General features: G+C 51.8%; 1 protein-coding gene across 4 annotated transcripts in view; it reads left to right on the forward strand.

Moving 5' to 3' along the window:
- The window catches only part of PARVB (parvin beta), a 128,259-nt gene that overhangs the window by 55,425 nt on the left and 47,134 nt on the right, over positions 1 to 25,700 (forward strand). For 3 of the 4 annotated variants that reach the window (XM_058308911.2, XM_058308913.2, XM_004478649.5), the window contains exon 2: positions 7,409 to 7,498. In XM_058308911.2, the coding sequence (XP_058164894.1) occupies positions 7,409 to 7,498 (90 nt within the window). Of the gene's footprint in view, positions 1 to 7,408; positions 7,499 to 21,772; positions 21,937 to 25,700 lie in introns of those variants that run through there. The other variant, XM_004478650.5, reaches the window with a different exon arrangement.

Genomic DNA, 25,700 nt, shown 5'->3' on the forward strand with positions numbered 1-25,700 from the left:
AACCTTAGTTAACAGAGGCCTCTTGGGGTTCCTACTTTAAACACACAGCAGTTAACCGTCTCCGAATTCCGAGGCGCCCCCCTTCCCCGGCGGGGGGGAGGGGCCGGCGCTGGGCAGACTGGCAGGGACCTGTCTTTTCCCGCCCGCCTCTCTTTTCCTGGAGACTCTGAATTCCACACTCCCTTTCTCAGGCTACTGCCGCGGAGCCAGGAGCTGCCATGTCTAGTGGCCCGTGGGCCGCGGCCGTTGTCACGTTCCCCTGAGCCACGAGGAGCAGGTGTGTCCTTTGGTTTCTCTTTGATCCTGGCTCAGGCACGCCCCCGGAAGATCAGCCCCTATCGTTTTGTTCCCTGTGGAAACCAGGGGGTGTCTGTGGTGTAAAAAGACCCCGTGGGTGGCAAGGAGCCTCTGCTGTGTGGAAATGACACATTGAAGGAAATGTCAGGAAACGGAGCCGTCGCCCCCACAGCCGCCTCCCGGCCCCTGCGCCCCCCAGCCCCGGCCGTCACGTCCTCCGCTGACCACCTGTGGGCCAGCCCGGCGCTTCCTCTTTGGGGGGGGCTGCGAGTCTCCCACCACCCTGTCCCCCGTCGGGGAGTGAGAAGCCCCCAAGCCGCTTGGCTCTCGGGTTTATGCTTTCCTTTAAGTTCACTTTGCTCTCTTCACCAGCCTGCTTTCAAAGCGGTGTTTTCCTAAAACCATGTCAAAAGGAAAAAAAAAAAAACCACCTCAAATCCATTTCTGGAGAGAGCCTGGGTATAAATAAATAGATGAAACCATCCAAAGAAAAAGATGAAAAAGAAAAAGAAATCAAAGCCAGGGCTGCAGGTGTCAAGGGCAGGCACCTCCTGAGGTGCTTTTAAGAGGCCAGGTTTGAGCTGCCCGCTCTCTGAGCTCCTTTTATGCTCTTGTAATTCCAAATCCCTCCTCTCAGCTTGCCCCATCGCTGGGTGCGGTGGTGGGGAGAGTGGGCTTTGGACGCATGCCTGTGTCTGTCCATCCAGCAGACGCGAGAAGCCAGCGTCCGTCGGGCTGTCTTCCCGTTTAATCCTTGAGACCTCCCTTCACGATGCACGTATCCCCATTTCACAGATGGACCCTGGGGGGTGCCCGAGGTCACACAGCTCGTGTGGTAGAGCTGGGACCTGCATCCACGGTTCTAAGCCCTGCCTAGGGCTGCTCGGGGAATTTTTTTAAAGGTCTACTCTGTGTGGGTGCTGTTAGCCCTGGGGGGGGGAGGTGACCCAGGAGTTACAGGGGCCGTGTGCCGATAGCTGCGCAGAGAGGGGCCTGGGGGAAGGGGGAGAAGGGAGGGCTCCCCGAAGGAGGCAGCCCGGAAGCTGAAGTTTGGAGATGGGCAGACTTAGCTGGGCCAGCGAGGTCAAAACCAGGGAGGGGTGGGTTTGGTGCTGACGCGGCGTCGACCGGGTGGCTTCACATCACGCTGACGGCCACGCCGGGCCTGGCTCGCCAGGAGGTTAAACGAGAGGATGGCGTGGGAAGCGCCGGCCCACGGGGGCTGCGCCGGAACCCTCGTGGCCCTCTGCCCCCTTCTCGTGGGGGTTAGAAGTTGACCGTGGCCACAGGTTGAAAACGGTTGGCCCCTTGGTAGCGCACCCCCAATTGCCAGCTTTTCTAGAAACTTCAGAAGATCCGGCACTTGCGGCCTGCACGTCTCACCCTGCCATGAGGGCCGAGCTAGGAGGGGCCGTCCCCAGAGAGAAGAAGCTGTAGATGGAGCGTGGGCCCTCGTGGCCCTCTCAGGTCTGGGCCTCCGTCCTCCTCCGCCCCTTGTGCCACCGCCCGCTGCGGTGAGTTGCTCTCCTGGAAGGCGAGCCCTGAGCCCAGTGGACGCGCCGGCACCGCTGCCCTCTCGGTTTGTCATTTGGGTTTGGAGCGGGTGAAGGCGCTCATCTCAAAACAGACTCAGGAAATCAAGCGAGAGATGGCCGCCCCCACGCCCTCAGCCTAACCGCCGGTGCCCCGGACGAGTCCCTCGTGGCGCTCACACCAGTGCGCAGAGCACACGCCGCCGTGGGAGGCGCCAGCGCGCCCTTCTCTGTGACTCGGGACTGCCAGCATCTCGCATCTTTGAAGTGTTTGGTCTTTTTTGGCAAAAGGACCCGTATTATAAAATCCAAAACATTCCTGGGATTAACTAAAGCCCCTAACCTGGCAGGGACAGCGCCCTGGGGAAGAGCTCTGGGTTCAAGAGGGGCCCCTCCTTCCAAAAGTTGGCTGATCTGCCAGGGGTCATCAGAATTAGACCAGGAGCCCCCCAGGGTGGGGCCACGCCCCTTAGAGGCCAAGCTCGTGTGGTAGTCAGCCAAGGGGTGCTGATGCAAAATACCAGAAGGCTTTTATAAAGGGTATTTATTTGGGGTAGGAGCCTACAGATACCAGGCCATAAAGCAGAAGTTACTTCCCTCGCCAAAGTCTTATTTCCACGTGTTGGAGCAAGATGGCTGCCGACGTCTGCCAGGGCTCAGGCTTCCTGGGTTCCTCTCCCCAGGGTCTTGCTTCTCTCTGGGTTCAGGGTTCCTCTCTTCCTAGTGCTTGCTTCTCTTCCTGTGTGAGCTGACTTCTCAGGGCTCAAGCTTAAGGCTTCAGCATCAAACTCCAACATCAAAACCCCAACATCAGAAACCCTCTGCGCTGTCCTTTGCCACGCCTGTTATCTGGGAGTCCCACCCACCAAGGAAGGGGCGGAGACTCCACACCCTACTGGCGTGGCCCAATCAAAGCCTCAAAGCCTTAATCATCATTTAATCACACCCAGGTACAGACCAGTTTACAAACATAAGCCAGTATTGATCTTTGGAATTCATGAGCCACATCAAACTGCTATAGCCCGGAAGGGTTATCCGCTTAATCCTCAAGTGCTTCCATGTGGCTGCCGTGTGGGGCTTCCGGAAAATACTGGCTCTATGTGTCCCCTGCATACTCTTTTCCTGATTCTTGCTGTCTTTCAGTTCAATTGCTGCCTCCTCCAGGGAGCCTTCCCTGCTGCCTCCTCCGAGGAATGCAGGACCTCTCCCCCTTCTGTCTCCTCGTTTTGTCCTCTCTTGGAGCCTTATCCCGGAGGTGGTACTTTCCCCATGGGACTGTCCCTCCCATTTGCAGAGTGTTTGCTTTGAGCCAGGTGCTGAGCACCTTGTTATTTCTCAGAACAACCCTCTCTCTAGGGTAGGTACCACTGTCACCCCCATGTCAGAGAAGGGAAACTGAGACTTAGAAAAGCAATGGCCAGGTGAGATTTGAACCCAGGATTCTCGTCCACAGGTCTCTGCTCCTCACGGCTGTGCTGTCCCCCTGCCGTTTCTTCCCCGCGCGCCTCCGTCCCTCGTCTGGGGAGGTGGGGGTGCCTTTATTTGCTCTGGGCTCTCTGCGTAACGTGCTTTTGGACGGAGCCAGCATTGCCTGCCCCTCCGGGTAGTGCCGTCCCCGGCCCTGCTCAGGTGTCTTGGAGGTTTAGGGATGGTGTGGGAACCTCTGTTTCTTGTGACCCAGTTTCCATGCTTTGAAGATGTCATTCCCTCCTCTGAGTTTTGAACTGGCGAGCAGGGCCTTTCCCGGACGCCCCCCTTTCCCTCCCGGCACTCGGTGTCTGCCTGACGTCCAGGTAAGCGGGCGGAGGGCGTGTGTGGCACCCCTTGGTCTTTCTCAGAGGGTTTTTTTTTTTAAGTTTTTTATTTTTATTTTTTATTTATTTCTCTCCCCTTCCCCACTCCAGTTGTTTGCTCTCTGTGTCATTTGCTGTGTGTTCTGTGTCCACTAGTATTCTTGTCGGCTGCACCAGGAATCCGTGTCTCTTTTTGTTGCGCCATCTTGCTGCGTCAGCTCTCCATGTGTGTGGTGCCATTCCTGGGTGGGCTGCACTTTCTTTGGTGCTGGGCGTCTCTCCTTACGGGGTGCACTCCTTGTGCGTGGGGCTCCCCTACGCAGGGGACACCCCTGTGTGGCAGGGCACTCCTTGCACACATCAGCACTGCACATGGGCCAGCTCCACACGGGTCAAGGAGGCCCGGGGTTTGAACCTTGGACCTCCTATGTGGTAGGCGGACGCCCTAACCACTGGGCCAAGTCCGCTTCCCCTGAGCGGGGTTTTGATCGTGTGATTCCTGGCTCACCTGTGCCTTGAAGCCTGCCTGTACGGCCCTTTGTTTCTGTGAACCTGGTCCTTGTCCTTCCTTGGCTTAGGTGGTCCACACGGCCATCACAGGTGGCCCCACCGGAGAGGAGCCCCCGGGCTGCCTCTGACCTTTTGTCGTGTCAGCCTGGGAACCGGGGTGAGGGGTCCCCTGGCTTCCCAAGACAGAGTTCACCAAGGATCACGTATACGTGAGGGTTTTTGGGAAAACTCACCTCCCTCTTTCCCTTTCTGCCTTCTAAGGCTCTTTGTGGCTACTTAGAGTTGTTTCTTCTTATCCTGGTAGTTGTGTTCTATAAAGTTGTTGCAGATGTTGAATTAGCGAATACGGAACTACCGCCCCTGTGGGAAATCAGACTTAACTTCTTGCTTCCTGCGAGTCTCTGGTCATGATAGTTTTATCGGCCGATCAGTGCATGACCTCCTTTTGTGTGTGATTTGGTTTAAAGACACCTTATTGATTGTTTGTTGTAGAGTCATTAAACATTGAGCTCATGGCGACAGCACTGTAACGCGTGCCTGAACGAAGCTTTAACAACGTGTGTGTTTTTCCCATAAGGCGTGTCACAGTCTTCTTCCTCCAAGGAACGATAGACGGCTCTTCGGCACTACGCGTGGGGCCCATTTTGAATAGCAGAATCACCAAAGAAAAGCACAAAGATGCAGAAAACGTGGCACTCAGCGTACCGCGGAAAGGACACTTGTCTGCTGTGTGGGCGCTGGAACAAGAAGGCCGCGCATCACCTTGTTTGAGCTCAGCTGGAAGACATGCATTGGGAGATTCAGATCTTTTGCTGCTCAGTGCGTGTCTGCAAAGACTGCGGAAGCTCTGGGAGTGTTGATTTTGGGGTTTTGAATACATGTCAGTGAGTAGACAAATTCACACATACAGAACCCTGTAAACTGAGGACCATCTCCATTTAGTAAAAGTAACCACTGGGATTAGGTCTCTGCTTTCTGAATCAGTCTGGGTGACCTACTGGGATCTTTGGGATATTTTTAGGGAGGTGGGTCAAATCCATTAGTGGAGTGGATGTGGCTCAAGTAGTTGAGTGCCTGCCTCCCACACAAGAGGCCCTGGGTTCAGTTCCTGGTGCCACCTGAAAAAAAAAACAATTAAAAAAAAAGTCAAACAACAAGCAAAACAAACAAAGAACCCAACTCGGGGAAGTGGATGTGGCTCAGTGGCTGAGTGCCAGCTTCCCACATACGAGGTCCTGGGTAAAATCCCCGGCCCCCGGTACCGCAAAAAAAAAAACCAAAAACAAGCTATTAGTGATTTATACCTTGGGTATTTAACTTTTTTTTTTTGGTTCTTGCAGAGTTGAGCTAAATATTTTGGGGGTAAGAGGATGGCTAATACCTGGGGTGTGTTCTTCAGATGCGCACTGTTGGGTGGGAGGAAGATGGCCGTGGGGGCAGCTGACAGCAGGACCAGCTCCCAGCTCGGAGCCTTGGTGCCCTGGGGGAGGGCCCACATTTAAGAGGCCTCGTATCAGGGCTGTCCCTCATCTTAGGGAAGCTGTGCCTGGGGCCCCCCAGCAGTCTGGCTTTGCAAGGGGTGAAGGATGGACTGTCCCCAGAGATGGGACTGTAGGCACATGCCAAGAGCCACCGTCTGCCAGGCTCCGGGCTGGGGCTTGACCCGCGTTGTTTCTTTAGTTCTTCCAGAGACCCTGACACATTCGCCCCATGATCCCAAGATGACATGCGGGGAAGGGGGCTCAGCCAGGCGAATGGGACTTGCCGGGGGTCATACTGTCACCCCCCGTCCTGCCTGCTCCAAAGCCTTTCAGCCGTCCCACTTGCTGCCCTATCGCCTACCCCGTTGGTGTGGTCAGGGCTTGAGGTGACTGCAGTGTTGAGAGAGGTAGTAGGTTCATCTCCAAAACGTGTTTCAGGAGGATGAAAGTGTTCTTGGCACTTGCCACCAGAGGGCGCACCTGTGGCCTATGACCAGCGTCTTAGCTTGCGAGGGCTGCTATGACAAATAGCACGGGATTTACCATCTCACTGTTTTGGAGGCTAGAAAGCCAACATTGAGATCTCGCCGGACCGTGCTTTCCCCGAGGGTCTGCGGCGTCCTGGCGCTGGCTTGCCAGCCGTCCTTGGCGTCCTCGGCTCGTAGGTGCATCTCCGCTTCCGCCGTGTGGCCATCGCTCTCTCCTTCTCTGGCCTCTCCGGCCTAACTGCGTCCAGATTTCCTCTGCTTGTGAGGACTGCAGCCATTGGGATTAAGGCCCGCCCTGGTCAGTCTGGCCTCTAAAGAGAATCTCCAGAGAACGGGCTTTGTGGGGGACGCGAGTCAGTCTGCCCCACCCAGGACGGCCAGCCCGTGGTTCTCAGGCAGGTCTGGCCATCAGAATCATCACCGGGGCTTGTGGCACCTACAGGGGCCTGGCCCCCACCCCACGCCCACTGAACCCGGCGGGCCTGGTACCTGATGGAAGCCGGACCGAAAACCCGTCGTGGCTGGTTGAAGGCACCCAGGGCTCGAGGCGGAAGGGATTCTCCTGGGGTGTCCCTGGGCTGGTGTAGCCCTCTGGTGCCTCGAGGCACCTTCTTGAAGGGGCTTTAGGGAGACGTGGGCACCTCTCTGCCACTGGCCTCTCATCATGCCGCTTTCTGAACCATAACCCCCCCACTCCCCACTCTGCCCCCCCCGCACATGCCCGGTTGCGTGGCCTGGACACGGGATGCCGTGGCGTTTCCAGTGGCAGCATCTGCACTTGCTCCTTTAGATTCTGCGGCGTGGCCAATGGTTCAGCGTGGGCGTTGCCTTCCGTGGGGTCCCGTTCCCGCCGGCGTGGCGGCCGTTGGCGTCCGCTTTAAATTCTGGACTCGCCTAGACACCTGCCTGGTGGGGCCGTCCCACCTGGCGCCCCCCCGGGACGCAGCTCTTGGGCGGGAGGGGGGCACCCCCTTCTCCAGGCGCCGTCGCCGCAGCCTCAGCTGTGCCTCGGCCGCCCTGGGCAGATCTGGAGACACCTGGAGACGTGGGCTTCGTCGTCGCCCGCCCCGAGAGCAGCGAAAACAGGCGGCGGGGCGCGGCGGGAGCCCTGTGGAGGGAGGAGGACTGCGGGACGCGTTCCTGGGTTTGGAGCATTTTCCCTGGACTCCCGGGCAACAGGCCATTTGAAAATGCTTGTTCAATGCTTTAAACGCAGGAGCTGGTCCCCCGTTCCCTCTGCCACCCCGCGAGGCCACGGCGTGCTGTTTATGCTAACCTGGTTTTCCCTTTCTCTTTTTGCCCCACAGTGAGTGACCTTCAGGAGGAAGGCAAGAATGCCATCAACTCACCGATGTCCCCTGCCTCGGGGGACATGCACCCTGAAGACACCCTGCTCGGTATGTGGGTTCCTCGAGCTCCCGTTGTGACACCAAAGCTTCCAGGGAGGTTGACTGGCCTCAGCGAGGCTGACGAGAAGCATGCTCTTTAGGGCGTCTTTCATCAGGGGTCATCCTGGGTGGCATTTCAGTCCAGCCTTAGCTCAAGGCCATGTTTAGAGAAGTCCGTGGGGTTAAACCGGGTCCTCCCCTGTGGGTTTCTGTCCCCCATCCCTGGGCTAGCCACAGTCTTCCCAAGGCCTGGGTCTTGCCGGGTGGGGCCAGCCCCATGGTCAGCGTCCCTGCCCGTCCTGCTTTGGGGGTCTCATCATGGCCCGGTGCTAATGGGGTGACAGCCTGGACACATTTTCCTTCAAGCTTATTTTGGAATCCGATCAATCTGGAAGGCAACCCTGGAACATTCCATTTGTTTCCAAACTCCGGCTCAAAGGGAAGTCCGGGTGGATTGCTGTCTTGTGGGTTCCAGGACAAGCCCCAGCCAGCAAGAGCTGGCGGAGAGGAAATGCAAACGCAGGCTCCCGTGGAAGCCAAGCTGGGCGTGCGCGGAGGCTCTGCTGGCCCGCGGGCTCTTTCTTCTAGGAAGAGGGTAACTTTCTGGTGGCGTCGCTGACCGTCTCGAGTGTGGCTAAAGCTGCTTTCCAGGCACTTGCTCTGAAGCGACTCTCTCCAGGGGCAGCTGGGGTCCGGCTCGACGCACTGGACGTTAACTTGTGTCTCTCAGCCGTGGCGCCATTGACATTTTGGCCCAGATAATTCTTTGTGGGGGGGCTGTCTGTGTGCCGTATGGTGAGCACTAGCCCCCCAGTTATGACAACCAAAAACATCTTCAGGCAGCGCCCCATGTCCCCTGGAGGGCACAGCTGCTCCAGGTGAGAACCCCGCCTTAGACCTGGCGGACCCCAGAAACTTGGAGATTTACTGTAAACGGCCGTTGCCTCAAATGACCTTGAAGCTGACCGTCCCCTGGCCTTAGCCTGGTCTTCCTGTCCCGCTGCCGCACTCTGGCCCGGCCAGTCCTCGCGGCGGCTCTGCTACCTGTCCTGGCCCACGTGGGCAGGGCAGGGTGGTACCCGTGGGGGCCTTGGGGGCTTCTTTTATTTTTTTTTGGTATTTATTTATATATTTTTAATGTTATATTAAAAAAATATGAAGTCCCCGTGTACCCCCCACCTCCCTCACCCCATTCCTCCCACATCAACAACCTCTTTCATCGTCGTGGCACATTCATTGCATTTGGTGAATACATTTTGGAGCACTGCTGCACCACATGGTCAGTGGTTTACGTTGTAGTTTACACTCTCCCCCAGTCCACCCAGGGGGCCATGGCAGGACAATGTCCAGCATCTGTCCCTGCAGCACCACCCAGGACAACTCCAAGTCCTGAAAATGCCCCCATGTCGCATCTCTTCTTCCCTCTCCCTACCCTCAGCAGCCACCATGGCCACTTTCTGCGCATCAAGGCTATAATTTCTTCCCTTACTAGTCACAATAGTTCCATAGTAGAAAATCAGTAAGTCCACTCTAATCCATACTCTATTCCTCCATCCTGTGGACCCTGGGAAGGTGATGTCCACTCCACCTCTAAATCGAGAGGGGGCTTAGATCCCACATGGCTGATGGATGTGATTCTCCTACTTGGAGTTGTAGACTCTCTCGGTTCTCTGGGGTGGTGGTTGACCTTCTTCACCTCCCTGTTAGCTGGCCGGGGAAAGTCCAATAAACCAGACTCAGGGGCTTCTTGACAGGCGGGCCCACCGCGAAGCAGTTCGAACATCACAGTTAGAGGTGAATGAATTAGGAGCGTCTGCACGGCGCTGTAGCCTTCTCTCTTCTGGGTTTCATTCCCCTTGGCTCCTAAAGTCGTCTCACAGCTACCACTGAGCATCCACTTCCAGTGTTTCCCCCAATCGTTCCCACTTCCCAAGTAGTATCATCACCCCGTTTTACAGAAGAGGACACTGAGGCACAGAGTCGCTAAGAGACCTCCCAAGGCTTCTCACTGGTAAGTGGGGAGCTGGGGTTTAACCCCCTTTGGCTCCGCAGGCCGGGGCTCTTCCCCTGCACTGGCCTGTCTCGTGGTGGAAGTCAGCGGTCACTCGCTGGAGAGGACGGAGGCGTACGCGGCCCATTTCATGTCCAGCGGGGCCCAGTCTCCTTGGAGAGTTTAAGCCGAGACCCCAGCTCCCGCCTCTTGCCTCATGCTGAGCAGAAGAGAAGAGTCGGGCGGCCCAGCTCAGGTGACCCCAGGCCCCGGAGTCCCCTGAGCCCTCAGGCGAGGCCTGTGGCCCTCCAGATACCGGGGCTCCTCCTGGTTGGGGTGCCCTGGCAGCCGGCACGGTGCCTGAGCAGTGACGAGGGCTTGGGCGGGCCAGCGCCCGCTGGGGGGTGGAGGGCGGTGACGCTTATTTCCAGCCTTGGTCTCACCGGCCACTAGCGTGGACGCGCCTCTGGCCTTTAAGCGCCCTGTGCGGTAGATCTGATGACGGACACCTCTGCCCCCTTCCCGCCCCCCAGAAGAGGCTGGGTCTCGGGGGGGGAGGCAGGGTTCCCCGAGCCGCGGTGGTGGTAACGAGGCAGGCAGGCGCTCAGGGCCCTCCTCGCCCAGGGAGCCTGGCCTCTGCCAGCTGTCCACGCAGAGTTGGACGAGGGGTGTGTGTGGTTTGTGGGCAGCCGTCCCTGGATGTCAGGGAGTCCTGGCCTCTTGGCGCCCACACACCCTTGAGGAGGTCGGGGCCCCGGTCCACGGCTTCAGGCAAGTCTAGCATTGAGAAATATGGCTTCAGGCCTCAGAGGTGAGGAAAGATTTTGAGAAAGGCCTTGCTGGTCTGAGCTGGGGGTCAGAGAAGATGCGGGAGCGTCCAGCTGTGACCTCGGGTGGGATTTTTGTTGCACAAACTTCTGCAGCTTCTGCACCAGCTACCACTGCAGCGGCTCAGTTCGGCTCTGCCTCTTCCTGGTTAGGTGGTCTCTGGTCATGGCCCTGCGGGCACCAGCTGCAAGCTCCGGGCACCTCTGACCAACTGGCCACAAATTCGGGGGTCTCGGCCACCCCCCCGGGTTCGATAATTAGCCGGAATGACCCACAGAACTCACTGGAAGTGCTGTGCTTACGGTGAAAGTTGTATTTTAGGAAAAGGATATAAATAAGGCACCAAGAGAAGAGAGGCCTGGGGTGGGGTCTGGCAGGCATGTGTCTGATCAATCAGGGAAGCTCTCCGGGCTGTGGTGCCCCGAGTTTCTAGAGTGTTCCATTACTCGGTGTCCACGGGGTTGAACTCTATCCTCCCGCGTCAGGTGGACTGGAAGGTGCCCAGAGCCCAACCCTCTAACCACAAGGTGCGCCAGCCCCGCCCTAAGGCTGCAGGTGTGGTCTGCACCTGGAGGCGCCTCCTTAGCACCTGAACTGTCAGGTGTGGTCCTGGGCTCACCACAAAGAACAGAATCGTTCACAGGTAATTGCAAGAATATAGTGGCTGCCCCGCAGAGGGCCATGGGCATTGTGGGGGGGGGGCCGGGTTCAGAGGATTCAGGGGTGGGGTGTCAACACAATGGGGACCCCCGCTCTTGCTTCTCCTTCCTTCTGCATGAGAAGAGGGCACGTGGGTGGATGTAGGGTCTCCACCTAAATGTCTAGTGGAACTGAAGGTGTCCGGTGACAGGTCGGAGTCAGGCTTGCAGTCTACAGCCTTTTATTCCAGACGCCAAAGTTTTGCTGCAGCAAAGGAAGGCAGATCACTTGCAAGAACCGAAGGAACTTCAGGGTTCTAGGGATGGCAAATGTTTTTTGTAGGCCTAAGAAGGAAGTTAGCTTGACTCCTGTTGATTGGACGAGGGCTTGTCCATCTTAACGTGAGCAGGTTTAGGGCAGGCCAGCTTTATTTTGTGATTGACTATCTGGGTCAGCTGTCTTGGTGGGGATTTCAGATTTCAAAATTTCGAAAGAGGAAACAGAAGAGGGAATTCAAAGAGAAAGGAGGATGCAGAGTGTTTTTTTGTTGTTGTTGTTGTTAGGTTTTGGCTCTGAGGGGTCCCCAGGGCTTTTTCTATACCATTTTATCACTTGCCCCTTTGGTCATTCCCTCGGTTACAAGGGCTTGACCAGAGTTGATGTGAGTGTCTCACTGACCACTCAAAGTCTCGATGGTCGTTGTCCCTGTCAAGCTGGCTGTGCAGCCTCAGTTGTTGCACTTGTCAGGTTAGTGGCTGTGCAGTAACATTTAAGGAGAGAGATCAGACCATGACTGAGGGGTATTACCAAGAGGAGAACGAGTGTCCCTGATAGGACATCTGAGCCGAGGTCCCCCCACCCTAGAGGCAGTCAAGGGAGCCCAGGACGCTGGGCCATCAGATTCGGGAGGCGTGGCAGCCGGTTCGTTCTTTCTCCGTTTTCTGACAGTTGAGGCTGGTAAGGACAGTGGAAGCTGTCGGTGATGGGTAAGACCTTGCCAAGTTCCGTGGCTATGCTTACAGCCAGTTGGCAGCCTGGGTCGCTTGAGAGACGGCAGGAAATCCCAGTGGAGGGAAGGAAGACTCAGATTCTTCAGGCTGCTGTGAGGGTAGTCGTCTTGTGACAAGGAAAAGCCTCTGTCCCTCCAGAAAACAGGACAACAAAGACATACCCGTATCCCACGGCAGGGGGCTGCTGGAGAAAGTGCCCTTGAAGATGCCCAGAAGGGCCCTGGCGGTCGAGGTATTTGACCCTGTCCAGCCCTTACGTTTTTACTAGGGTTATGCTAATCGGCAGGTGGGACGTGATTGACACCCTCACCTTGCTTCTCCTTTAAAGTAACCCCCCACTTTTTTTTTTTTTTTTGCTGAAGATGAAGCTCTGACCTGTAGCTGGTTTCAGAGAGCAGAGTAAAACAATGCAACTGTCAGGGATCTTTGGTTTGTTTTTGTGGCATGTAGCATTTTAAAGAAAAACTAAAATTATGTCCAGTAACACTATGCTATTGTCTAGTCTCATGCAGATCAGTATCAGGACATATCATGGACAGTGAGAACATTGCCAAATCTCTAGGAATTTTATATAATCTAAATATTTATACGGGTAAATTTTCCCCATACACATTTCACCAACAGAAGGTTTTTAAATTTGATAGCATTTCTCATGCAGCTCATAACATATCAAATGAACCGAACTATTTCTAGCATCTCTCTTTTTTATAAGGTGAAAGAACCAAATCCTTTGTGATTTTCCAGGGGCCCTCTGGAAAATCCCAAAGACAGTTTCAAATAAAAATACATCCTTTAGAGTTTGATTCTGAAAAGGCAAAAGGTCAAAAGTTGTCAGGATATTTGAATACTTGGCTAAATAGGATGATAGGTCACTGATAAATGATAGTTGGTTACTTAACCAAGTGACAATAAAAACTTTTAAAAGTAAGTATAGGAGGTAACATGATTGTTAAAAAACATGGGGCGGGGACATAGTTCTTTTAAAAAAATGAGAAGACTTATTCTCTTAAATAATAAAGGATGATGATTTCAGTAAGTATCAAGGAGGATATTCTAATATGATATAGTATCTTTGCCTTTTAGGCAGATTACTTAAATGTCTAATATAAACCTTTTGTGAACTCTCACTAAAAGCAGGCCAATAATCCAAGACGATTTCATCATTTTAATAGAGTGAAAACCAAATTCTAATTTTGTATGAATATAAATATACATAAAATATATAAATATGTAAATACTATTTGATACAAAGCTCTTTAAAAATATCTTATAAATAAATCTATCAAATCTTAGCAGTGATCATGACAAATAAAATTCATTTCCACAGACCTTCTACAACTTTCAATTAGGTTTTGGTCTACACTTTCTTGTTTCTCATTCTGCAAGACCCAGTCTATTTAATTTAGGACAAAACAAAAACTTTCCAAAAACACATCCTGTATACTTTACATACTTAAGTTTCCCAAAAGATCTTGGAAATTTTCTGCAAGCTGACAGCCTACAAAACACAATAAATAACTCTTGAAACAAAGTTTTTCAGAATAATAACTCAATTTGGCTCTATACAAATTTACATTTTTCATCGCTTTAAACATCAAGTAGATACAATGCTAGCTTATTTGATCAGTAAACTGTATAAATTTAGGAAGAACATAACCAAGTAGAATACAATTGTATGTTTGTACTTAACATTGATAATTCAGAAGAAATAGTTGTTTTCATTTAAGTAACAACATTAAACTAGTCCATTTGCCAAAGATTAGAGTATGCCACTTGAACTTTTTTTTTTTTCACAAAGGAGGTACCAGGGATTGAACCCAGGATCTCATACGTGGGAAGCTGGTGCTACCCCTGCTCCCCTGAGCTTTTAAAACATTTAGATCACTTCTATGAATACTCTTTTTTCATTGGCAGTATTAGAAGTTTGGTTTCCTTAATTTCTGGGACATCAAGAGTATTAATTTATATATAAGCACTTATTTATCTTTTGTTTTCTTCCTTTATTAGAGAAATTGTGGGTTTACAGAAAAATCATGCACAATATACAGGATTCCCAAAAACTAACATATTATCAACAACTTGTGTTGGTGTGGAACATTTCTTACAATTGATGACAGCACATTTTTATAATTGTACTATTAATTAAAATTCATGGTTTAACTAAGGATTCACTGTATAATATAGTTCCATGGATTAAAAGAAAAATATTCTATTTGTATATGTTCTCACATTTCCCCTTTCAATCATTTTCAGATATATATTTCAGTGCTGTTACTTTCATTCACAATATTATGCTACCATCACCACCATCCATTACCATTTCCATCATTCCAAATAGGAAGCCTATACATTTTAAACCTTAACTTCCCATTCCCTATCCCCACCCCACCCCCTGGTAACCTATATTCTAGATTCTGACTTGATACATTTGCTTATTCTAATTGTTTCAAATCAGTGAGATCATACAATATTTGTCCTTTTGTGTCTGGCTTGTTTCACTCAACATGACGTCTTTAAGATTCACCCATGTTGTTGCATGTATCAGGACTTCATTTCTTTTTATGACTAAATGTGATGGCTAGGCTATTGTGTCAACTTGGCCAGGTAATTGTGCCCAGTTGTTTGGTCAAGCAAGCACTGGGCTAACTGCAATGCAAGGGCATTTATGGACTTTAATCACCATTGACTTTTCTGCAGTGGTAAAGCATAGATAGCTGGTTATAATTACATCAGTTAGGGAGATTACCATCAGCAATGAGTGATGTTTAGCCCAATCAGTTGAATGCCTTAAAAGGGGAAGTGATTCCAGCACTGAGAGAGAATTTCCCACCTCCTCTTTGGATAGCCAGTGTCTCCCAGAACTCGTCAAGAATCTTCATTGGAGTTTCATCGGAGCTCCTGGTTGCAGCCTGCCTGTGGAACCTGGACTCATGAATCCCCACAGCTGTGTGAGAGACTGATAAATCTCTTACTATCGACAGATATCCCTTGTTGATTCTGTTTCCCTAGAGAACCCTGACTAAGACACTGAATAATATCCCATTGTATGTATCTACCACATTTTATTTATCTGTTCATAGATTGATGGACATGTGGGTTGCTTCCATCTTTTGGCAATTGAGAAGAATTTCACTATGAACATCAGTGTGCCAGTATCTGTTCGAGTCCCTGCTTTCAGTTCTTCTGGGTATATACCTAACAGTGGGATTGCCGCTCATATGGTAGTTCTATACTTAGTTTTCTGAGGAACCGCCAAACTGTCTTCCACAGTGGCTACATCATTTTTCATTGCCACCAGCAATGAATGAGTGTTCCTATTTCTCCACATTCTCTCTAACACTTGTTCTTTTCCATTGTTTTAATAGCAACCATTCTAATGGGTATAAAATGGTATCTCATTGTGGTTTTGATTTGCATTTTCCTGATGACTAATGATAAGCATCTTTTCATGTACATTATCCTCATTTGTATGTCTTCTTTGGAGAGATGGCTCAATCTTTTGCCCATTTTCAAATGGGGTTGTTTGTCTTTTTGTTAAGTTGAAGGATTTATTGATATAGTCTGGATATTAAACATCAGATATGTGGTTATGACTGTTTGAAGATAGATGGACCCTGAAAAACTATGTTCTCAGAGTTAATCCATTCCTGTGGGTGTAGCCCTATTGTGGTTGGGATCTTTTGACTAGGTTAATTCAGTTAAGGGCCTTTTGATAAGGTTGAATTCAGTGAGGTGTGGCCGAGGGTGGGTCTTGATCCTTTTACGGGAGTCCTTTATAAATGGGATGAAATTGGAGAGAGAGGTGGAAGGGAAGGGAAGGAGCCACATACCTTTGGGGAGCAAGCATTTCCTGATGCTACCTTGATTTGGACATTTTCATGGTCTCAGAGCTGTCAGTTTGCAAGCAAATAAATCCCCATTGTAAAAACCGACCCATTTCTGGTATATTGCATTTCGGCAGCCTAACAAACTAAAACAGTGGCTTCCAAATATTTTCTACCATTGTGTAGTGTATTTGTCAGCCTAAAGGGGTGATGATGCAAAGAAATCTGTTGGCTTTTATAAAGGGCATTTATTTGGGGTAAAAGCTTGCCGTTACAAGGCCCTAAAAAGTTCAGCTCCAGGTTGCTTTCTCACCAAAGTCAGTTGCTATGTGCTGAAGCAAGATGCTCGCTGGTCCTCTTCCTCCGAGGCTCCCTGGGCCCGCTTCTTCAGGTCTCAGCTGTGGGCTGGCACAGGGCTGTCCCTCAGGGCTTCCTGTATCAGCCCAGCTCTCTTCCCAAGGTCAGCTGTAAGCCATTGGCAAATGGTCCATCTTTCCCTGGGGCCCCAGGATCACAAATGGCAGAGCTCTCTCTCTTCCCGTGTGTCTTCCTGAGCGAGTGTCCATTTATATCAGCCCCCCAAGGGGGTGGGGACTCCACCTGAGGGAGGCCTTGCTGATGTGGTAGAATCAAAAGCCCTAAATTAAATTTTATCAGGTAAACTTAATCAGAGGCCCCTCAGGGAATTGAATACAATCAAAGGATACCACACCCAAAGGAATAGATTAGTTTATAAACATAATCTTTTCTCTTTTTGGGATTCATAAAATAATCTCAAACTGTTACATATATGCTGTCATTTTGCTTTCATAATAAAGTTCTTTGAGGAGCAAAAGTTATAAATTTGATAAGGCCCCATTTGTCTAGTTTTTTGTGGTTGTTGCTTATGCTTTGGGTGTAAAGTCTGGGAAACCATGGCCTAATACCAGGTCCTGAAGATTCTTCCCTACATTTTCTTCGAGGAGTTTGATAATTCTAGCTCATATATTAAGGTCTTGGATCTGTTTTGACTTGATTTTTATATATGGTGTGAGGTAGGGGGTCCTCCTTTTTTTTTTTTTTTGCAAATGAAAATCCAGTTTTCCCAGCGCCATTTGTTGAAGAGACGTTTTTTTCCCAATGGAGTGATCTTTGCCACCTTTTCAAAAAACGGTTGGTCGTGAATGTGAGGGTTGATTTCTGAGCGCTCAATTCTATTCCGTTAGTCTTTATGTCTGTCTGTGTGTCACTACCATGCTGTTTTGGTTATGTTGGCTTTCTAATAAGTTTTAAGATTGTGAAGTATGAGTCCTCCAACTTCCTACTTCTTTTTCAAGGTAGCTTTAGCTATTTGGGGCCCCTTACCCTTCCCTATAAATTTGAGGATTGGCTTTTCCATGTCTGCAAAGGAGGTTGTTGGAATTTTGATTGGGATTGCATTAGATTTATAAATTCCTTTGGGTAGTATTGACATCTTAATGATATTTAGTCTTTCAGTCCATGAGCATGGAATGTCCCTCCATTTATTTAGGTCTTCTTTGATTTCTTTTTAAAATTATTATTTATTTAATGTTACATTAAAAAAAATATGAGGTCCCCATATACCCCCCTACCCCCCTTACCCCACTCCTTATTTGGGTTTTTAGCCATGTTTTGTAGTTTTCTGTGTATAAGTCCTTTACATCCTTGATTAGATTTATTTTTTTTTAAGATTTATTTTATTTATTTCTCTCCCCTTCCCCCGTCCCCAGTTGTCTGCTCTCTGTGTCCATTTGCTGCGTGTTCTCCTTTGTCCGCTTCTGTTGTTGTCAGCAGCACGGGAATCTGTTTCTTTTTGTTGTGTCATCTTGCTGCGTCAGCTCTCTGCGTGTGCAGCACCATTCCTGGGCAGGCTGAACTTTCTTTTGCACAGGGTGGTTTTCCTTACAGGGTGCACTCCTTGCACGTGGGGCTCCCCTACATGGAGGGCACCCCTGCGTGGCACGGCACGCCTTGCGCGCATCAGCACTGCACGTGGGCCAGCTCCACACGGGTTAACGAGGCCCGGGGTTTGAACCATGGACCTCCCATGTGGTAGATGGATGCGCTATCCATGGGGCCAAGTCTTCTTCCCCCTTGATTAGATTTATTCTTAGATATTTGATTCTTTTAATTGCTATTGTGAATGGATTTTTTTTCTTGATGTCTTCTTCCAAGTGTTTATTGCCTGTGTTTAGAAATATTACTGATTTTTTGGTGTTGATCTTGTACCCCACACTTTGCTGAATTAATTTATTAGTTCTAGGAGGTTTGTTGTGGATTTTTCAGGATTTCCTGTATATTGGATCATATCTGCAAATAGGGAAAGTTTTAGTTCTTCTTTTCTAATTTGGATGCCTTTTATTTATTCTCCCTGCCTAATTTCTCTGGCTAGAATTTTCAGTACAATGTTGAGTAACAGTTGTGACAGTGGGTATCTATTTCTTGTTCCTGATCTTAGAGGGAAAACCTTAACTCTTTCACCATTAAGCAGGATGTTAGCTGTGGGCTTTTGCATATGTGCTCTTTATCATGTTAAGGAAGTTTTCCTTCTATTCCTAGTGTTCTAAGCGTTTTTATCAAGAGACGGTAATGTATTTTGTCATATGCCTCTTCTGCATCAATTGAGATGACCATGTGGTTTTTTTCCCCTTCAACCTGTTGATGTGGTATATTACATTAATTGATTTTCTTATGTTGCACTACCCTTGTATACTTGGCATAAATTCTACTTGATCACGGAATATAATTTTTTTTTTAGGTACTGAGGTGGGATATTGAACCCCTGACCTTGTATGTCAGAAGCTGGTGCTCAACCACTGAGGCACACTGGCTCCCCTGAGTTGGTTTTTCCATTTGTTTGCTTGTTTGTTTTTTTTATTTTAGGTGGCACTGGGAACCGAACCTGGGGCCTCCCATGTGGGAAGCAGGTGCTCAACTGCTGGAGCCACATCTGCTCCCCATGTATACTTCGCTTAATATACTGGAGTCGGTTTGCTGTTATTTTGTTGAGGATTTCTACATCTATATTCATAAGAGAGATTGGTCTGTAATTTTCTTTTCTTGTGGTATCTTTATCTGGTTTTGATTTTAGGGTGATGTTGGCCTTATAGAATGAATAGGGCATGTTCCCTCCTCTTCAATTTTTTGGAAGAGTTTGAGCAGAATTGGAGTCAAGTCTTCTTGGAATGTTGGGTAGATTTCCCCTGTGAAGCCATCTGGTCCTGGGCTTTCCTTTGTTCAGAGGTCTTTGATGACTGAGTCAATCTCTTTCCTAGTAATTGGTTTGTTGAGATCTTCTATAGCACTGATTTATGTTTAAGCAATTTGAATAGAGCTCTTTTAAGGATCTTTATATGCTAACTTGGTTTTACCCTCCGGAAGTAGGAAAATATACATCAAACCTACAGACAGGCACAAACAGAGATCTTCTAGCTTCAAATAAAAAATTTTCAACCATGAGTCAGACATAAAAACGCAGATACACAGAAATATAAAACGCTCTATAAAAGAGCTGGCTTCTCTCCTGCTTCTCATGTTTTCATCAGAATGCTTGTTCCTGGCAGGTGGGACAAATTGAGGTGGTTTATTTAATATGAGGGGTACATCTTTCCCATCGTAATTTGTGGAGAATCCTTTAAAGCTTTTCTTTGCCCTCCCGTGCAATCTTGCAGAAGCTTTGCCCCATTTCTGAGGCCTGTTTGACTCTCGCATGGATTGTGGAGGGAGGGATCTAGCGGGCCCCTTTCTGGGGCAGCTCGACCAGCTCTTGCCATCCGGGATTTGCCACCTGAGGTTCCCACCAACCTGCATGAGCTGATGTAGACCAGGGAGTCCTGGGCCACAGGCACCCAAAAGAATGCTTTTTTTTTTTAGGTATTGGAGGCCTGGGATTGAACCCAGGACCTCCTATGTTGGAAGCCAGTGCTCAACCCCTGAGCCACATCGGCTTTCCTGAGTTGGGGTTTTCATTTGTTTTGCTTGTTTTTTTTTTTTCCCCAAGGATGCCCTGGGAACCAAACCTGGGACCACATCCACTCCCCCCCAAAAGAATTCTTAGTTTTTCTATGTTTATTTGCTGGTCTTACTTGGGGAAATCTTTACTTACAGTTCTCAATGCAGTTTGGCCCAAGCTTTATATTCTGTTGTAGCAGGAAGCCAGGTTCCAGAGAAGGCTCAAGCTTTCAAGGAGCCTGGCTTAGGTCATTGTCCCTCAGGGTCAAGAGGAACCAGTTAGGGCAGCTGTGGGGAAGCTCTCGGTCTGGCATGGAGTCCATTCTCTTTGTTCTGCTTTTTTTAAAAAATTGTCTTTTTTTCTTTTTAAAGATACCTAGATCACACAAAATGTTACATTCAAAAATATAAGAGGTTCCCATAGACCCCACTCCCCACCCCCCCACTCCTCCCATATCTACACCCTCTTTCATCAGTGTGGCACATTCATTGCATTTGATGAATACATTTTGAAACACAACATTGCAGTTTTTTTTTAAGATTTTAAAAATTTCTTTCTTTCTACCCGCTCCTTCCCCCTGTTCCCCCCATTGTTTGCTCTCTGTGTCTGTTCACCATGTGTTCTTCTGTGTCTGCTTGTCTTCTCATCAGGCAGCTCTGGAAACTGATCCTGGGGCCTTCCAGAATGGGAGAGAGGCTAGTACTCTCTTGAGCCACCTCATCTCCCTGTGTTGCTGTGTCTTCTTATATTCTCTCCTCTGTGTCTCTTGTTGCATCATCTTGCTGCGCCAGCTTTCTGTGTCTGCTGGCATTCCTGTGCGGGGCGACTTTCCTGCGCTGGGCAGCAGTCCCACGCAGGGTGGCACTTCTGTGTGGGGCCACATTCCCGCATGGGCTGGCGCAGTGCGTGGGCCAGCTTGCCCTCACCAGGAGGCCCTGGGCATCGAACCCTGGACCTCCTCTATGGTAGATGGGAGCCCAGTTGGTAGAGCCACATCTGTTTCCCTACATCATAGTTTACTCTCTCTCCCAGTCCATTCAGTGGGTTAAGGCAGGATATATAAGGTCCAGCGTCTGTCCCTGCAATATCATTTAGGACAACTCCAAGTCCTGAAAATGTCCCCACATCACACCTCTTCTTCCCTCTCCCTGCCCTCAGCAACTCCCATGGCCACTGTCTCATCAACTATACAATTTCAAAAACATGGAATACTTCATCAATTTGCGTGTCATCCTGTATGGTTCCAATTTTAGTTTATGTGCTGCCGAAGTGAGCCCCCTCCGTTCTGCTCTTGGCCTTTTCCTTTCCTAATGAGCCCTTAACTGGATTGTCCTCCTGCTGCCTTCAAGGACCTGTCTGGGCACCTCCTTTTTGTTCCTTAAAGGCTGCTCTCAAGTGCACGATTTTGTTAAAGTTTCTTAAAGTGGCTCTACAAAGACAAATCGTCCTTCATCAGATCCACCCGTGGACAGAGAGTGCCAGGTCCACAGAGGGTGCTGTGAGGAGGAGGAGGAGTGGGAGGTGCAGAGCAAGGAGCGCTGCGGGCAGATGGGACGTCCGGGGCTTGGCCTCGGCTCGGCCCTGAGCAGAGACCCTGGGCCCGTGGGAGTTCCAGACGGGTGCCGGGAACAGAGCACAGGCCGAGCAGGCTCTCGGAAGGGGTGATGGTTAGGCTGGTGTGTCCACTCGGCCAGGTCATTGTGCCCAGTTGTTTGGTCAAGCAAGCCCTGGGCTAACTGTCGCACAAGGGCGTTTATGGACTTTAGTCACCCTTGACTTTACTGCAGTGGTAAATCATAGAGCTGGTTGTAATTACACCAATCAGGGGGATTGCCATCAGCAAGAGTGTCACTTAATCCAATCAGTTGAATGCTTCAAAAAGGGAAGTGGTTCCAGCATTGAGAGAGAATTTCCCAGCTCGTCTTTGGACAGCCAGCGTCTCCCAGAACTCATCAAGAACCTTCACTGGACTTTCATCGGAGCCCCTGGTTGCACCTGCCTGCGGAACCTGGACTCGTGCATCCCCACGGTCACGTGAGAGGCTCTGATAAATCCCTTGCTATCGATAGATATCCCTTGTTGATTCTGTTTCCCTAGAGAACCCTGACTAGGGCTTGGCCTGCACTGGCCTCCGGAGCTCCCCATGTGGTCCCCTGCCTGCTACCTGGACGGTCCTGCTCAAACGTCGAGCTGCACAGCCCAAGGTTTCCGCTTGGTCAGATGTTAACAATTTGCGGGTGTGAGTTTGCAGTGCGTGCCTGGGAATGGCTTGGCCGGTTGCCCTGAAAGCAGTTTTCAGTCCCCCACCGCCAAGGAAGGGGCCCGGATCCTGCGCGCTGCTGCTTCCCAGCCACTCTCCCTGTGTGGCCTGTGGGCAGCTGGCCCTTGTCACCCCTTTTCTTTCCCTTTAAGTTAAGGAAGGGACCCCTCCCCGACCAGCGAGCAGCCCCGGGCCCTTCCTGACTCACCTTTCTGCAGCCCGAGGCCGCCTTCCACTGCTCCCCTGCTGGTGGCCACTGCCCCCACGCCCTCCCGCCCTGGAGCAGGTGCTGGACCTTTTGCTTTGGACAGCAGCTGGCTTCCGAGTCTTTCGGCAGCCCACCTGTCCCTCTGCAGCCCTGCCGCCTCGCTGCTGCCATGTCACTCTCCTGCTTGACAAGTTTGCTAGCTCCCCACTGTCCACAAGGCCAAAGCCAGATCCATAAGGTCAAGGCCAGGGGCCCTAGCTGGGCTGCCAAGGCTTGTGTGGCTGCAGCCTTGAGACTGGACCCCACCCTTGAGACTGAACCCCACCCTGCCTGTGGCCTGGCCACACCAGATCTCAACCGGCCCCGACCTCTCCCCGCCTGTCCAACCCCTGAGCCTCTGCATTTGCAGTTCCCTTTCTTTGCAGGTCCTGCCAACTCCTCTCACCCCAGCCTTCACCTGGCAAACTCCTCTGTATCCTTCAAAGCCCTTCTCAGATGTCACGTCCTCTGCAAAGCCTGCTTGATGTCCCCCATATGCCCTCCCTGGGCCTCACAGCACTTTGTTCAGTTCCCTTTTATGGCATTTACCATCTTATGTCATAAAAGTTTATTCTGTTTAATGATTGGACACCGGCCCCCCCTCCCCTGCACACATCCACATGGAATAAGAGACATTATCTTACATTTTAGTAATTTAAAGCTCATCCTCATTCCTTCGGGCAGTGCTCGGCAGACCCCAGCAGAAGCTCTAGACGGGTTTCCTGAGTAAGTGAACAGAAGCCGTTCTACAGAACCCCAGAGAGATGAGGGCGGTGCTCGGTGGCCCTGACGTGTCCCGGAGCCCCCCTGATTCTCTCAGGGGCTCAGGCCGGCCATACTCTTGCGTGATTAGGTGGCTGATCATTTCAGAGCCCGGCCGCGGTGCCGTGGGTCCCGAGGGCAGCAGCTTCCACCTCCGCCCCTGCCTTCCAGGGACCGGGGCCCACGGAGCACCCCCTTGGCTGCAGGCCCGGGCCCGGCGTGGTCTTGGGGGGACCAGGACTGTGCCCACCCCCCACCTGGCGCAGCCACCTGCCTCTTGCCCGGGCTGCCCCTCCCCCACAACGGGCGTGGACACCCCAGGACCGGGCCTGGCCCACATGCTTGTGATGCCTCAGTTTCCCCGTCCCTTGTAGCGGCTTTGTTTACATCGCAGTCCCCTGACCCCTCACTCACGAAGCACAGACGACAGCAGGCAGGTGGGGAAGGTGATGTGGACTCGGGTCAGTGCCACGGGGACGGAGGAACCAGGCGAGGAGGCGGGGGTGGGTGGCCAGGGCAGGCCTCGCTGGCGCTCACGCCGAGCCCCGGATGGCCAGGCGGATCCCGGCCTGCACAGGGGCAGGGAGCGCGTGCGCGCGTGTGCCCGTGGGGCGGTGTTCGGAGCCGGTGACCGTGTGGCCTCCGGCGATGGCAGACTCGGGGTGACGCAGCGGACGCCCGCCCACGCTTTGCGTGGTCAGGGCTGGCGGGCAGGGGCTGTCTCTTCCTGACCACAGCCGCCGTGTGGACAGGGGGCCTTTACTGTTCTCCCAGCCCCCCTGGCCAGGCCTTGGGGTGCACTGCCCAGCCCTCACCACCCAGCTCCTGAGCCCGTCTCTGCGCGGTCGGCGAGGTCATTCTCCCCTGCATGCGGGGGTGGGTCTTCAGAGTCGCGCCGGGGGCTCGGCTTGCGCCCGCATTCGATGGCTCCTTTGGCGATCAAATGCTTGGCTATTTATTTAGTTATTTAGTTACTGACTCCTTTTCAGAGCCGGCGGCTCTTCTACTCCTCCATTAAAAAGAAAAATGCTGTTTCCGCCTCTCTCAAAGCTCTCCCTGCGCACAGATGAAGACGCCAGCCGGTCCGCGAGGCCCCACCCCCACCCCTTCTCTCTCCCCTCTCTCCCCTCTCTCCCCTGGGGAATTCCTTTTAATTTACTGTCCTCTCTCTGCAACACCTGCTTCTGCTGCCGTTTGCGGGGGTTTCAGATTTCAGCGCAAGCTGTTGACTTCCACTTGGGATCTGTGGCTCTAGCCCCCCCCTCATCTCCCCGCCCCTGCCCCCCGCCCCCCGCTCCCCAGTGGAGAGCAGCACTCAGGGTTTCGGGTGAGCCCCTGGGAGCCATGCCTGCCTCTTCTCTCCTGCTCCCCTTTATGTCTTTCTGGACTTGGGGACCCCCCGAGAGCCCCGTGTTCTGGGGCTCCCGCAGTGAGGTCAGGACCACCGGGTCTGTTCCCAGTGGCCCCTGCACAGCTGGTCATCCACACCTCTCTGGTCACACACTTAGCCTCTGTCTTGCAGGAGACCGTGGGCAGCAGGAGGGGCCTGTCCACGTCGTCACCCGTGCCCAGCATGCAGTAGGTGCTCAGAGGGCCTTTGGGGACAGGCCCAATGGTGGCCCTTGTCCCAGGGCAGAGGGGCTTCTTGGCCCTGCTGTGGCCGAGCTGCAGTCCTCCAGCCCCCAGGAGCCTCCGAGGCCCTTGCTGCAAAGCATTTCCTAGTCTGGCCCCCAAAACATCTGGGGGCCCAGCCTGCCCGTGTTGGGGCCTGTGTCACTGGGAGGCATTTCGGGCGCAGGGTGGTACCTCGTCCCCCTCCTCGTCTTCAGGTGTGCTGAGAAAGGAGTCTGAGAAATGCGGCAGGAGCCTCGTTTTCCAGGAGAAGAAAGCCAGAGCCCTTCAGGCGTGTCTGGGCTGTGTCCCAGCCAGGCTTGTCTGAGCGGGGCCACTGGGGTGCTGCCCTCCTACTTCATATTGCCTTCATAGTTCTGCAGGGCGTACCGTGTGCCAGGCACGGCTGACCCTGGGATGTCTCGGGTCTGCTGTGGTCTTGCCTGCACAGAGCCCGCTCTAGCAGGGGCGGCAGCTAGGGAAGCCAGAATTACAATTTGGGACCCGATGTCCAAGGCAGCGGGGCGGGCTCCCCTGCCAGCCGAGGCGGTTTTCTGGCTTTCCTCTTTGCCTGCTTAGAGAATGTGGTCAGGAAAAACCAAGTGGATAAACAAATACTTGGACAGGGAGTCGGGGATGAGCACGTTTGCCTGTGAAACGTCATCCTTTTCCCCCTGTTCCTTCCCATTATTTTCCTGTCCACGCTGTTTTGTAGACTTGTAACCATCCTCAGTGTACAGCTTTGCGTGATGATTCTTTTCCGCTTCCCATATCAGACGTTTTCTGTGCCATAAGCATCCATCTCTCCCTCTGTATTTATGGACAGCTGTGGCCGGGAGCTTCTTGGTGCATGGAGCTTTTCCCACCTCTGGCGGGGGATGCTTCTCCCGCCTTCACTGTTGCCTTGTGTCATTTCTCCTGAAAGATGGGTGGGGTCGGCGAGGGGCGAGGCCTGGCAACAAGACCGCTCTCGACTTCATCCCTTCGAAAGGGAAGAGGCGAGAGCGTGAGGATGGCCCACTCATTGCCAGAAGGCAGTCCCCTCCCGCCTGGCTGCCCGCTGTGGGCTGTGCCACTGCCACTGTGAC

This window comes from Dasypus novemcinctus, chromosome 12 (assembly GCF_030445035.2).
Source record: "Dasypus novemcinctus isolate mDasNov1 chromosome 12, mDasNov1.1.hap2, whole genome shotgun sequence".
Classification (NCBI taxonomy): domain Eukaryota; kingdom Metazoa; phylum Chordata; class Mammalia; order Cingulata; family Dasypodidae; genus Dasypus; species Dasypus novemcinctus.